The sequence below is a fragment of the Drosophila kikkawai genome, chromosome 2L (assembly GCF_030179895.1).
Source record: "Drosophila kikkawai strain 14028-0561.14 chromosome 2L, DkikHiC1v2, whole genome shotgun sequence".
In the NCBI taxonomy this organism is placed as follows: Eukaryota; Metazoa; Arthropoda; class Insecta; order Diptera; family Drosophilidae; genus Drosophila; species Drosophila kikkawai.
In genome coordinates, this window is record NC_091728.1 from 30,340,635 (window position 1) to 30,355,989 (window position 15,355).

At 43.1% G+C, this 15,355-nt stretch overlaps 3 protein-coding genes across 3 annotated transcripts in view; 1 reads left to right on the top strand and 2 right to left on the bottom strand.

Moving 5' to 3' along the window:
- Positions 1 to 867: 867 nt before the first annotated feature.
- On the bottom strand, positions 868 to 1,257 carry LOC121503223 (uncharacterized). The gene has a single exon (XM_041777454.1). The coding sequence runs from the start codon at positions 1,255 to 1,257 to the stop codon at positions 868 to 870; it is 390 nt and encodes a 129-aa protein (XP_041633388.1).
- Positions 1,258 to 1,449: 192 nt separating this feature from the next.
- Positions 1,450 to 2,154, top strand: LOC121503224 (uncharacterized). Its single transcript, XM_041777455.1, has one exon. It carries the CDS (start codon positions 1,450 to 1,452, stop codon positions 2,152 to 2,154), a length of 705 nt encoding a protein of 234 aa, XP_041633389.1.
- A 9,953-nt stretch (positions 2,155 to 12,107) lies between these two features.
- Stlk (Ste20-like kinase) overlaps positions 12,108 to 15,355 on the bottom strand; it is a 58,196-nt gene continuing 54,948 nt past the window's right edge. The window contains exon 4 of the mRNA XM_041777450.2: positions 12,108 to 12,443. Within this exon, the coding sequence (XP_041633384.1) occupies positions 12,376 to 12,443 (68 nt within the window). The 3' untranslated portion in view covers positions 12,108 to 12,375. The remainder of the gene's footprint in view (positions 12,444 to 15,355) is intronic.

Below are 15,355 nucleotides of genomic sequence, written 5' to 3' on the forward strand. Positions count from 1 at the left end.
TTTTTTTCCACTCAAAATTTTTATGTGGCACTGGCAGGTTATGTTATATTTTTTCTCAACGAAATTTTTCCCTTTTCCTGGGTCGGGATTTCCCCAGTTAAGAGCTCGAGTTTTTCTCACAACACTTTGCAAATAAATTCGGTCGGTTTTCCTAAGCACAGCAAAAAAAAGGAACTTTCGTCTCTGCTTGACGATTTGGAGTAACTCCGCCGAATTAAGGCGCTCCGGCGAGCGCTTCCGCGACGACTGGCCTGAGCGTTTTATTGGCCCTCCTTTCGTGGCCACAGCGCTCGCAATTGAGCGCTTTTTTAAACCACTCCGGAGCGCTATTTTCTCTCTTTCTTTCCCGGTGGCTGATCTTGGCGCTGGCTTCTGCGCTGATGGGGATTTCCCTTGACGAAATACTCGCTTTCTGCTGCCGCAACCTGTATAATAAATTGGGCAGGCCCCTGTCAGATAAACCTATTTATTTCTCCTTTTTTTTTCGCCAACTCACCTCGCTCTATTTAGCGGAAAGGCTGGTATAGCTGGTACTAAAGTGTTTCTCCCTTAGGGTCTGTCCGCTTGTTGGCACTTCTCGACCGCTTGAAGGATGGATTGGGAAAGATCGAACCGACGCCAACTTTCTGGCGGCTATCCCCTTCCCGAGTCCAAAAGGAGAGATGTGCCCCAGAGCAGGTTGACATTTCACTCTGTTACTCTCCCTTCCTGATCTACCTTTCCTCCTTCTTACGTCGCTCACCCACCCCTAGGTGGCGCTAAAAACCAACTCTCATGCTAAAAGCGCTACAAAAGCCCCCTCTGAAGAGCAGACTTGGGGTTAGACACCCGAAGGCTGATCCACCCAAGGCTTGTAGCCTATCCGGTCTACTGCCTCATGTCCTTCGCATGGAACCGCCCTACAGTTCGACCATTCAAATTTTCCAGCTCATAGCAGGAATTGCCAAGCTTCTTCCGAACTCTCGCCTTTATATAAGCGGGTCCCAGTTTGGAACTGTATCCGGCCGGAAAACTGCTTTGCTTGAAGTTCTTCCTATAAACTTCCTGTCCTTCAGCGTAAACCACGTCCCTAGCTCGCAAATTGTATTGACGCTCGTTCTTCGCATTCTGTTTGCCCATCACCTCCATTGCCTTTAGCCTCGCCAATTCCAAAGAATCCCCTCGAGAATAAACTGCCGACCTGTCCTCCAACAGGCCCAATAGCCTTAACAGTTTATATGACGACCCGGACGTCATGAAGTGCTGTCCGATCGCCATGTAATATGGGGTTGTACCGATTGCCGAATGCACTGCTGAGCGAAGGGCGCAACAAATGCTACTTAGCTGCTCGTCCCAATCTTTTTGGTCTGCTCTAACATAGGATCGAATCGCAGCGATCACCGAACGATTCACCCTTTCAGATGCGTTCGCCTGTGGGCTATACGCGGCTGTTAGAGTGTGCGAGATCTCATGCAACACACGGCATCGATATCTTCGGCCTGTTTAGCTGATGGGATCGATTGGAAGTTCATCCCTCCGCGTGCCCCGCACTTCGGTGGTTTATGGGAGGCCGCTGTGAAGTCGGCCAAATATCACTTCTACAGAGTCGTCGGTGCATCCGTCTTAGCCATCGATGAATTAAGAACTCTTGCCTATGAGATTTCTGCCATCCTTAACTCCCGTCCACTCTGTCCAATTTCAGAAAATGCTGAGAGCCTTGAGGTGCTAACGCCTGCGCATTTCCTGAAGGGTTCCAGCTTCACAAAATTTCCTGAGCCTGACATCACTCATCTTCGCGAAGGCCGCCTCAGCAGATGGCAACGGGTGACCCAGATGCAACAACACTTCTGGAAAAAATGGAGCAGCGAATATTTGTCCCTTCTTCAAGAAAGGAGCAAGTGGCGCGTCGAAACGTCCAACATCAAGGTTGGAAGCATAGTCATAGTGGTGCTGAAGGATGACAACATTCCCCCATTGAAATGGCAGCTTGGGTGCATCGAGGACGTCATACCCGGCGGAGACGGCGTCATCAGAGTAGCTATGGTCCGTACCGCTACGGGTCTTATCAAGAGAGCCGTCGCCAAACTAGCCGCTCTGCTCATCGATTCCGAGATGGTTGGAACCGTACCTCTTCCAACGGGGGGAGTATGTTCGGAGCAGACCGCCGGCACCTAGTCACGAGCGCATAGGTGTGCCGCTGCACCTGCAGCGCTCTTATGTTTTCTCTTTGCTACTCTTTTCTTATCTCGCTAAAGCTGTCGCGTTATCTATCAGCAAAACTACATTTGTTATCCCATAAACATGTATATATATTGAAGCCAAGCTTTTTATACACACAGTCTGCAGATCCGAGTAAAGAACACAAACATTAAACACGGCTTATATTAAATTACCTATCGTGCGTTTTTATTATAAACCAAAGGGTGGCATATTCGTTGTCTTCCCCACAAACAGATCCCTCGATGAAAGCGCTTTCAGGAGGCTGCAACGCTAAGAATGTTATTTGGAGGGGGGGGGGGGTCAAAGATCACACTTTCAAAAGAAACATTAAATAAAAATTACACGACCGGAGCAGAGACGAAAAATTACAACACAAAAACTAAACTCTCTCGATTCTTGCCTCTACATGCCTTCGCCCATTGGCCAATTAAATTGAACAAATTTCTCTTCACTCTCGGCTCATTTCACTTAAAAAAAATTAATAAATAAATTTAACTAACTAAATCTAAATCAGCTTCATTTTTTTTCTTCGAGATTTTCTTTCTCTTTTTTTTTCTCTAGTTCGTTTTTTTTTTTTTACTTTTTCTTCCCTTTTTTTTCCACTCAAAATTTTTATGTGGCACTGGCAGGTTATGTTATATTTTTTCTCAGCGAAATTTTTCCCTTTTCCTGGGTCGGGATTTCCCCAGTTAAGAGCTCGAGTTTTTCTCACAACACTTGGCAAATAAATTCGGTCGGTTTTCCTAAGCACAGCAAAAAAAAGGAACTTTCGTCTCTGCTTGACGATTTGGAGTAACTCCGCCGAATTAAGGCGCTCCGGCGAGCGCTTCCGCGACGACTGGCCTGAGCGTTTTATTGGCCCTCCTTTCGTGGCCACAGCGCTCGCAATTGAGCGCTTTTTTAAACCACTCCGGAGCGCTATTTTCTCTCTTTCTTTCCCGGTGGCTGATCTTGGCGCTGGCTTCTGCGCTGATGGGGATTTTCCTTGACGAAATACTCGCTTTCTGCTGCCGCAACCTGTATAATAAATTGGGCAGGCCCCTGTCAGATAAACCTATTTATTTCTCCTTTTTTTTTCGCCAACTCACCTCGCTCTATTTAGCGGAAAGGCTGGTATAGCTGGTACTAAAGTGTTTCTCCCTTAGGGTCTGTCCGCTTGTTGGCACTTCTCGACCGCTTGAAGGATGGATTGGGAAAGATCGAACCGACGCCAACTTTCTGGCGGCTATCCCCTTCCCGAGTCCAAAAGGAGAGATGTGCCCCAGAGCAGGTTGACATTTCACTCTGTTACTCTCCCTTCCTGATCTACCTTTCCTCCTTCTTACGTCGCTCACCCACCCCTAGGTGGCGCTAAAAACCAACTCTCATGCTAAAAGCGCTACAAAAGCCCCCTCTGAAGAGCAGACTTGGGGTTAGACACCCGAAGGCTGATCCACCCAAGGCTTGTAGCCTATCCGGTCTACTGCCTCATGTCCTTCGCATGGAACCGCCCTACAGTTCGACCATTCAAATTTTCCAGCTCATAGCAGGAATTGCCAAGCTTCTTCCGAACTCTCGCCTTTATATAAGCGGGTCCCAGTTTGGAACTGTATCCGGCCGGAAAACTGCTTTGCTTGAAGTTCTTCCTATAAACTTCCTGTCCTTCAGCGTAAACCACGTCCCTAGCTCGCAAATTGTATTGACGCTCGTTCTTCGCATTCTGTTTGCCCATCACCTCCATTGCCTTTAGCCTCGCCAATTCCAAAGAATCCCCTCGAGAATAAACTGCCGACCTGTCCTCCAACAGGCCCAATAGCCTTAACAGTTTATATGACGACCCGGACGTCATGAAGTGCTGTCCGATCGCCATGTAATATGGGGTTGTACCGATTGCCGAATGCACTGCTGAGCGAAGGGCGCAACAAATGCTACTTAGCTGCTCGTCCCAATCTTTTTGGTCTGCTCTAACATAGGATCGAATCGCAGCGATCACCGAACGATTCACCCTTTCAGATGCGTTCGCCTGTGGGCTATACGCGGCTGTTAGAGTGTGCGAGATCTCATGCTCCCTCAAGAACTTTTGAAACGCCTCAGCCCTAAATTGAGAACCATTATCGGACACTAACGTCTCCGGCACTCCAAAAGTGTGGAACAATTCCTGCTGCAGATACTTGAGGACAACATCCGCCGTGAGTTTCTTTACGGCTTTCAGGAACACAAACTTGGAATAGTGGTCCAGCACAATAAATATCCCAACATTGCCGCTACGAGAGCGTGGATAGGGTCCAAGGAAATCAATGTACAAACGCTGGAAAAATCTTTGCGACTCAGGCGCAACGCCTATTGGCGGTCGCTGAGTCCTGTTCGGCGCTTTGGTGGTCTTACAGACTTCACAGGATTGGATATACGATTTTACATCGTTTACTAAGCTGGGCCAATAGTAGTAACGCCGAATCCGTTCAAGCGTTTTATGGATACCACCATGCGAAGCAAGAGGATCACCATGATTTTTCTTTAATACCTCAGGCACTAAACCTGCTGGTATCCACAGCTTCCAAACAAAGGTATCATACAAAGGATCCCCTGTTGCGTGCTCGGATCTTCGGTATAATAGTCCATCCCTTACTTTTAGGTCAGGCAACTTCTCCTCATTAGCCTTAACTCGCTCTAACAACTCGACATATCTCCCGAATTTAAACTCTGGCGACTGAAGATCCACCATTAAACCCTGGCTCGCTACAATGCTGGCCATTTCTGCTTCGTTTACTCTTGATAGAGCATCTGGCATCACATTGAGCCTCCCACTGCGGTGCTCTATTTTGAAATTAAAGCCATGCAGCTTTAATGCCCAACGGGCTAAGCGCGAGTGCAGGTCAGTTTGGGACATTAGCCATTTAAGAGAAGCGTGGTCCGTGATAACTGTAAATTCGTGTCCCTCAATATACGGCCTAAACCGCTTAATGCAGGCTATAGCCGCCAGACACTCCTGCTCAGTGACAGAATAATTTCTCTGTGCCTTATTGAGCTTCTTAGATACGAAAGCAATTGGATACTCATCCCCTTGCTCTGTCTTCTGCACTAAAACTCCACCTACTCCTGTCTTAGATGCATCGCATTGCACGAAGCACAGGAGCCGAACACAACATATTTTTCAGCTCTTGAAATGCCTTCTCACCTTCTGGCGTCATATGGAATTTCTTCCTAGGCTTGAGCAAGTCTGTCAACGGAGCAGCCACAGAGGCAAAATTGCTCATGAATTTGCGATACCACCCAACCATCCCTAAGAAGCTACGAAGGGATTTCAAACTTTTCGGGAGTGGGAATTCGGACATCGCAGATATTTTTTCGGGGTCAGTACGTATAACTCCGTTACCAACAATATGCCCCAAATACTTCACTGACTTCATGCAAAAGTGGCTTTTCTCTACGTTTAGAGTTAAACCAGCTGCTCGAACTCTATCAGCTACCAATCCCAACACTCGCAAATGCCTCTCAAAGGTGTCAGAGACCACTAGAAGGTCATCTAAATAAACGAAAACCTCATTCCTCAAATCTGCGGGTATGACTCGATCCATTAGCCGCGTCATCGTCTAAGATGCGTTAGTCAGACCAAATGGCATCACCTTATATTGGTAGAGCGGCTTTCCTGGGACGGTAAAAGCCGTGAGACTTGGGGTCAAGAGGGATCTGCCAATACGCATCTTTTAGATCTAGACTGGAGATAAACATCGCCTTTGGCAACCTCGACAATATGCCATCGATCTGCGGCAGGGGATATGCATCTTTTGTCGTCACCGCATTCACTTTTCGACTGTCTAAGCACAGTCGAACCTTTCCTGGCTTTTGGACGAGAACAACTGGCGACGACCAAGCGCTCTGGGACTCCTCTATCACTCCCATTTCGAACATCCTGTCGATTTCCGCATATAGCAGCTTCTCGACAGCGGGAGACACAGGGAAGTGACGCTGCTTTATGGGTTTGGCTTCCGCCACATCGATTTCGTGCGAGAGCAAATTTGTCTTCCCCAAACCTGAGATAGCGAACGAAGGAAATTTGGCCACCACAGCACTAAGACTGCCTTGTTGGCTTTCAGAGAGACTATGGGAATCCGATGTAATCTCAGCGATCTACATATTTTCCGGGAGCAACTTAAAATCTGACCAAAACTGGATTCCCAAATACAGATCTTGATTCAGAGAAGGGACTATGTGAAACTCTACTTCCTTAGTTATATCCTTGAAAGTGACCTGAGTCTTAAATCTTCCCACAATGTTCTGCGTTTTCCCATCTGCCGTGTGGGCTACCGTGGCCGCTCTCTTAAATTTTACTCCACTGCATATGACCTGTTTTGCTAAGTGGCCACCAATAACATTGATCGCCGCCCCGGTATCCAACAATCCGACCACTACTCTATCCAGCAACCAGACCTCGGCATAGGGACGCTGATCATTAGCTTTGAATCGAATGGAATTCACTGTTCGGACTGTCTTCCAAAATTCTTTCATCCTTTTTGCATTCCTTGAAATAACTGAGTTTTCTACTAAATAACTATTTAAATTTATCTCCTTACTAACTATTTTTGGCCAAAACTCCATGTGGCTGCACCCTATTATCTCCTACTGGCTCAGACTGATCAGATCCTACTGCTGACTCGTCTCCGTGTGTGTCGCCTTGTTTCTGAGAACACAGGACTGCAAGCGGCTGCTGCCTGTGTTCGAAATCCCGTTTTTTTGACAGCGAACACAGGTCGTTTTATACGCGTTTTTAGCCCCGCAACCATAGCAGAAAATTTTTCTTTTTGATCCGCAGTCTTGGTACCGGTGGCCCTCTTTGTGGCAATTCCAACAAATGAGTGCTACCGCCCCAACTTCCTGACCAACTTCCTCTTCCGAAAACTCCTCTGCGTCTTCCCACGGTGCCCCCTCGACTAGCTCTGCGACTGGCCTACGGACTGACACCGACCTTTGGTATCCCTGGGTCTTTCGCAAATCCTCAAGAAAGTTTTCCCTGCGATGACAAACTTCTCTTAAATTTTCCACAGTTTTGATTTGCAAATTCAGAATCTCATGTCTAATGTCTGGCCTCAAATTCCGCCTTAAAATCTCCACAACTTCCAGCTCCGTCAAGGGCATTTTAAGCGCATCCATCATTTCGGACAAGGCCTCATAAAATTCGTCGAACCCTTCCTTTTCTTTTTGTTTCCAATCGCGAATTGCCTCCCTGATGTCTATATCCGTCCGACCATCCCTAAACTGTCTTCTCAATGCCGTGCAAAGATAATCCCACCATAGTTCGGTCAGCTTTTTGTGGCACCGCCAATAAAACTCCCTAGCCTTTCCCTCAAACAAAAGGCTTGCATTGCTGCTGAGAATGGCGAAGTTCCCCTCCAGAGTCTGGTATGTAAGAGCCTCGACCCGATAGAATTCTGAAGCGAAACTTCTGGGCGTATCGCGTCTGGAACCTGCTAGCTCTCTACGGTGGTCAAATAGAGGACGGTTATCACCGTCTAGGACTGTTTCAGCTCCAGGGTTTGTCCCTCCTCCTGGCTGATAATGGCCAGCCAAGTTGGTTTGGAACAACTGGGCCATTTTATCACTCAATTGAGCAAGCAAGTCGTTTTGCATGGCCTGTACTGCGCTGATGACTGTATTTTCGATCAGCTCAGTTTGCGCGGTACCCAGGACTTGAGTATTTCGCTGGCCACCTGGTGTTGGGTCGCTGACAGCCAAAACTTGCCCCTTTTGCCTTCTAGTGTTCTGGGATGGAGTAGCCGGTATTTCAAAACAAATTGCAGAGCCAGTAGGGCATTTAGTACTCGATTTAGAATATGCTGCTACGCAGGTCTGATGGAACTGGTGCCCGCAATTAGTTGTGTAAGTGGATGCAGCAGCTAATTCAGCTTTGCATAGCGGACAAATAGGTGCACTACTACTCTCTGATTCTTCCATATTGATTTTCTAAATTATTTTTATGACAATATAATTAAACCCAAATAAAAATATTTATGCTAAAATATAAATGTGAATATAAAATATAAAATATAATTAAAATGTAATATTAATAATTGTTCTCTATTTAATTTTTATTTATTATTGTTTTTCTTGTATAAATTTTGTTTGTTTTTACTTTGAACTGCTTGCCGAATTAATTGATTTTAAAATGCCAACTAAATCACTGACATAAGAGTTTCTTATCTGCTTTTGCTTGTACGAGGTCATTGAACTCTCTGTCTAAACGCCTGACCAGCTTTACCGCTTACGCTCAGGAATGGTATGAGCTCGCTCTCAAACGCTCAAACTTTAATCGGGCTTCAAAGCGGCAAACGACAAAGAAAAGATCAAAAGATCAGCCGATCACGAAATCAGAACCATAAGCATGAAAAAAAAAAATTTACTCGGAACAGACAAAACCACAAGAATTCGGAAATAACAAAAACAATTGTAATAAATCAAATTTGACGTCGAGCGTGACTAATCCCCCTGGGAATATGAGACAAGTGCAGAAACAGGAAAGAAGGAAAAAGACAAAACAACAACACTGCCTGTGCTAGACGCCTGGCGCTTATCATATGTTAAGCGCCACCTGCGCCTTCGCACTCTGCAAAGTTGAGCATATCGGTTTCGCCTTTCATCGTGGTCAGCGAACTCTTTAGAAAAAAAATGCACTGCTTTCCGAAGCGACTAATGGCGAAATTATCTGTTTTTTTATTAGATGGAAATTTGGTGGGTTGTGTTTGTCCATTACCCGTGGTCAATCAATGCAATTATGAAACCTCACCGACTGCAATTCCTATGCGTTTAATGGACAGACCTATTGACACTAGTTGAATTGTAGAGTATCTGGTTGAGCTTTTCTTCCTCGCTTGCAATTCCACTCAACCGTGGTCGGACGACAAATCTCTCAAGATTTTGTCTCTCCGTGATCCGATGCGTTTGAGTGAAGTTCCACCCGAGGTTTGAAGCTGCGATGAGTGACAAATCGGAACGACTCAATATTTGCAACGAAAGTAAAAATTTACTTGCCTTTGCTAAAAGTTCATACCGAACCATCAAAATTGGTTAAAATGTCTATTTGTTTCTGAAGCAACGTAAGAATTACGTGGCCCCACGTTGGGCGCCATCTTTAATAATAATAATTATTCAATATATAATTATAAATGTAACGAACATTTTAAATTATATACTCAGGCTTGCAGTTGGGACTGAGAGAAGCGCACACGCAAAATTGTTCTCCGGCTGCGGCTGAATTGGAGTTAAATTGGAACTTAATTTTAATTTAGATGTAAACTGGCATCCAGTTCAACTGAGAATCATTTTAACTTGATTTAGATTTGGATATATTATAAATTAAGGTTTGAATCTAGGGTAAAACCAAGATTTAAACTTTAAAGTCGGAATCTAAAGTTAAGTTAACCTTAAACTTGTTTGATCTTGGGCCTAGAGTTGGTCTAAATTTTTAATTTATTTTGAATTAAGGTTCGCTTATATCCAAACTGTGCATTGAATTTTAATTGGAATTGGGATCTGATCCAAATTGGGAGTTAATTTAATTTTAAGTACAATTTAAATTAGGTTCAGAACTTGGGATTGATCTTGGGTTCAGATCTAAATCTAAACATTGATTTTTAAAATAAACTTCACTTAAATTTGAATTGGGCTATAAGTCGGATTTAAATTCTATTTAGATTTGAAGTCTAGATTTTAGTTAGATCGAGACTTAATTTTACTTAAATTCAAGGTTTAAATCGAGCTTGGATTTGGGTTTAAATTCGGGTTAATTGTCATTTCACATTCCGCAGTTGGCTTTAGTGGGGCTAAGAGCGCAAGGCGAAGGAACTCTCCATTTTCCAACCCCTCCGATAAGTCGGCGCCAATTAAAAAGGGGCTCTGGGGACCGAGACGGAGCGGTATAACTCCCATCAGGCATCCGCAGGGCGGAAATCCCCGCGCACCGAGGGACCCCATTAAGAGCAGGTGCGATGAATAAGGAGAAGCTGCCAGCAGGCCGGGATGACGAGACCCAGGAACTGGCCGTTTCGAGAGCAAAGGAGGAGCTGCTACGTTACTTTCAGCGTCTAAAGCAGAAAATACAACGCTCGCCGTCTATGACCACGACGAAGACGCACCCGACGTCAGCACCACCGAAAATGCATGGCCCGGTGTTCGTATTTGGCGATAACGAAGAGGAGTTGGCCACCCCAAAAAGAAGCCGGGATGCTGTGAGCCCTGACGACGGAGCCAAAAAGCAGAAGGTCGAAACTAGCGCACAAACCCTGGCGCACAAGTTCACGGACACTAAAAGCAACAACAAAAAGGTAGTCCGTCACGTCACGCATAGGACAATAGACTCGATGCTGGCTATATGAAAGCTACAGCTCGAAATTGTAGAAGCGATGGCCGACGCCCACCCCAAGCGCACCACCTCATGTGCAAGCCAGCAGACAACCCCGACGCTGACTGGTACGACGCATACAGATGCACCCCCAGACAGGCCAGGAAAGCCAGCATGGCAGCATGTTAAAGCCAAGCCTAAGCCAAAGAACCCCCACACCAGGGCTAAGATCAGCGGAAAACAGCGCTCTGATACTATCCTGATCAAATGCAACGAAGGATCCTAAGCAGACATGCTGAAGATAGTAAAAACTGAGCCCTCCTTACAGGGACTCAAGAATATCGTGCAAGGTGTGCGAAGGGTAGCTAATAGCGAGCTTCAGCTTAGGATGCAGAAGCCCATCGATCCAGCTACGCAACAGTTACAAGCTGCCATTAAGACGGCCATCGCCGGCAAAGCGGAGGTGACTGTCATGGATTAGATAGTTCAGATGGAGATCCGCGACCTGGACATGACCACCCTTTTCGCTGGCGAAGACTGCGACATCCCAGGCGACTCTGCACCCAGGATGCGGAAAGCATTCGGCGGGACACAGATAGCTACGGTCAACTTTAGACCTGAGCATGCGCGGAGGCTAATGTCTTTGGTCTCACCCTGGAACACCTCAGGGAACATGACCAGTGGCATGGCCAAGTATTTCGATGACCCCACTAAGTTCCTGCAACTCTATCGCAAAATCAGCAAGTACCGGTGCGATCTAAGAGGGACTGGCCATGGAGTGCCAGCTTGAGGCGTAGTTTAACAAGCAGATCAAGATCAAAAACAACTTTTAAATTATTGGTTTGATCATTTGTTAAGATGAAATACCGCTCCAACCTGTAGATCTCCAGATCATCCGTGAAGCAGTTGGTTTTCACTTTGATGTTCACATGCAAGGTTAGTTTAATGGGGCTGGGTTTTACTCAAAGTCAGTTTATGAGACTAATGGGTTATTTCGGAATCTGAAAGGAGTGTTTTTAACACAGATGATTAAATTAGGTTAGGTTAGGTTAGGTTAGGTTAGACCGGACGTCCCTCGAGGGGCAACACATAGGCCAATATGACCCATAGCTATGCGGGTTTCGAGATCCTTGAATATCAAGGTGTTTTTCGCAAAGGCAAGGAGTTCGCCTAGGTTCCTCTTGCAGGCATCTTCTAGCGATGCCAGAACTGGAGAGCCTAGGTATCTCATTCTTGCCCTCGTTAGGGCCGGACATTTGCAAATGAGATGCTCCAAGGTTTCGGTTGTCTCGGATTCATCACATTTCCGGCATTTGGCGTTGTCGGTAATACCCAGCTTGTGCAGCAGACAGGCAGTGACCTGTAAGAATACCCACTAACATTCTGCAGTCCTTCCCAGGAAGATGCAGCACGTAGTGAGTGAGTGATTGAATTAATGAGAGGCTAAAAATTAAGCTGGTAGTTATTAAAATCCTTAAATCCGAACCATTCTGAAAGTAAAACATTCTGGTTTGAAAAAAACATAAATCTATGTTTATGTTATGTGGGTATGTCTCACTATAAAAATGTGAATGTTACTTTAATTTAAAACATTATATTGATTTATGATCTTTATTATTTATTTATTGATATTTTATAAACACAGGAGTATATTAGATTTGGTTTATAAAAGATACTTTTCATTATTGTTTTACATACATAATCTACAATTAATTCTGATATTTATAGTTTATTTTTAGTTTTACTGAAGAATGTGGTAATTACATCTATTTGTGTGAAAAATATATATTGACATTTCAGAACTGCATTTGTGTTAGTAACATCCTTGCATTAAGGGGCCTTTAGGTAAAGATTATTTCAACACATTAAAAACTCCATTCAATGTCATCACAACTTCTGTTCGTTGTTACGTCATTCGTGCGCACAGATTTATCTGAAATTAATAAACAAAGATTACATTATTAAATATTTATAAATGACTATGAAAATCTTGTTGAGTGTGAAAATGTTTATTATAAAAGTAAAGTGGTTCCCGAGACTTCTCTATTATTTATCGGTTTCAATCTCTACAAACTTCCCGACCTTATCTTACCTATAAATAGGAGTCTTAAAAAATACAAGAGGTATAATACGATATAAAGGATATAAATAAGATACTGTGAATCAAGCAAGATGTTGGAATAGGGCAAATCACCCCAACCCAAAGAAATAGGCCAGGTGACCCAGCAAGAATGACTTTCGTAGGGTTCCTAGAAAATATGGTGAATACCCTAATTTTGAAGAACCTACGAGAATCAATTTGTTTCGATTCTATCTCCTGGCCAAACATTTGAATATTCAAAACTTTATCATATATGGTAAAATATAGGAGCCAACTTTTGATTTTTTTGGCATAGTTTCGTAAATTTTTAAAAATAATATACTCATTCCAAAAATTTTCAGGGCAACTATGATAAATGTTTAACAAATAATATATATAATAGGGTCTTCCCACACGCGCATTCACCGTCCGTTGAACTAACTGCCCATAAGGTTTTGCCGTTCCGAATTTTCTTAAATGGACCGCGGTCATAATTTTTCGGTGCAACGCTGATTTATTCTTCTTAACAGTGAAAATTTGACCAACACTACGAAAAATGTAAACAGGGTTGGCGAGGTTCAATTGAAAAATGAAATTTAAGATGTGGCGCCAAAGCTACAAACATGCCCAAAATAGTTGTTGGTGTTTTTCTGTATATTCTTGCCCTAATATGTCCCCAATTCTTACTATTTAATATAAACCGCCTACCTCTACCTTATTTTAAAGACTCTTCGGGGAATTTGCTCTTTGTTAGAGTTTCTAGGTTTTTGATGTTTGTATGGTGCTATAGTTGGTAGTCTGATCTGTGTTGGGCTATTTTCGTTTTTAATTTTGATTTTGTTGTACATATTAGACATCTACATGAGTGGCAAAAAAATGGCATTTAAATGCACAAAGCTCAAAATGAGTTGAGTGAATTTGAAGCAAATGCCAAACTAAATGGAATGAGTTGACTCGCTTACGTAGGACTCGGCCGCACAAAGAATAGAGAAGGAGAAACGAATGGAATGAAATGAGAACTCGGAAAACTGAGACGCTGTATTCGAATGATTCGAGTTGCAACTGTAAATAACACTACAGTACCAAATGTTTCAGAAAAAAAAGGTTTGATCGACCGCCACGTTTGGCTGTTGCCTAGTCTAAATTGATACGTAAGCAATTGATGAGTTTCTACATTCATGGCTTTTTTATTTAACTTATTTCTAAAAAACATGGCTATTAAATTCATAATTTCATGGTTTTCTCTTAAAGTAATTTCTAAATTAACAATAACAAAAATAAATTAAAATATAAATTCATAGTTTTTTCTTAAACTTATTTTCAAATTTACGATTTAGCTAACTTAATTTTGAATGCAAAAACATTATTTTGTTAATACTATCAGAGTTGATGGCTATTTGGGAACGCTTTTCGGTAATTAAATTTCTCGCGTTTGAGAATGTGCGTTCCGAAGCCGCGCTGCTAGCTGGAATGCAAAACATTTTGCAGCTTGTCTTGTGCAACAGCGGAAAAAATAGCTTATTCATATGCCACCAAGCTAAAGCACAAAAGTCCATCGTGTATGAAACATTGATATTCATATATCCAGCAATCTCTTGTTCCACCTTTTCTTGTGTTGTCTCGCATTTGGGGACCTCTAAGTAATCAGCAAATTCATCGTCTACCAACTGGGATTCGTTATTGATAATCTCGCAATTCATTTGGAGAAAGTGATTCATAATAACTTTGCAATCGTTAATTATGCTCTCTCTCTCAGTCGGTGTAAATTGAATAAGTTTGTTTGTTGGAGGAAAAAGGAACAAGGCTATGTTGTGGTATTTTGACAAATTTGGAGTTACAGTTGTTAAAATTTGGTTATTGAGTTCAAACTTTAGGCTTTTAATTATGTCTATGTCATAGTCAGAGTATTCAATCTGGCAGGCTTTCTTTAGCTTATTTAAATTTGGCAAAATGAGATGAATAGTTGGGCGTTTAGAAGCTTCAAGTTTTTTCGACACATTTTCAAAAACTTCCAGCAATCGTACAATTGGACCTAAACAATTAATGTTAATGCCCTCAACTCTGCAGGCCTGATTTTTTTCTTTTAAAATATCTGTTATCTCTACCCAATTGACTTCAATTGACTTTAGCAAGTAGTAGACGGTATTCCACCGAGTTGGACAAAAGCTCTTTAAAGACACTCCTAACGATGAATTATTTCCTGATTTTTTAAAATATTTTACCAACTTGCTGCAACTTGAGACAATATTTTCCATCTCAGGAATAGCATTAATAGCTTTTTCAACAGCGTTGTTGAGCAAGTGGTTGACGCAATGAATTTTCTCCGAGTCCGAAAAAGCTTTAATCATGTTCGACCCACGATCAGTTACGACTACGGGTTTGTCAAGAACGAGGTCACATCCAAAATCCTTCAATATTTCCTCTATTTTTGTCCGTATATTGACACCTTGATAAAGAATAAATTGGAATTATACTTGTACACATAAAGTTGGGGTTAACAAACCTGTGCTGGGCGAGCCCTTCATTGACTTCATGGCCATAAGGCGATAAACCAAAACTCCCTCTCTTATATAATGTACAGTGCACGACAAATATGAAGTTTTTAAATAGTTGTCTGTCCATATGTCACTCGTTATAGCGTACCCAAAGGCTTTATATTTTTCAATTTCCGATTTTATTGGGCCAAAGTGGGACGAATATATTGTTGATATGTTTCGGGAAACGGTTGTTGGATGTGGTAACAGCTTATTAACGTCAACATTTGC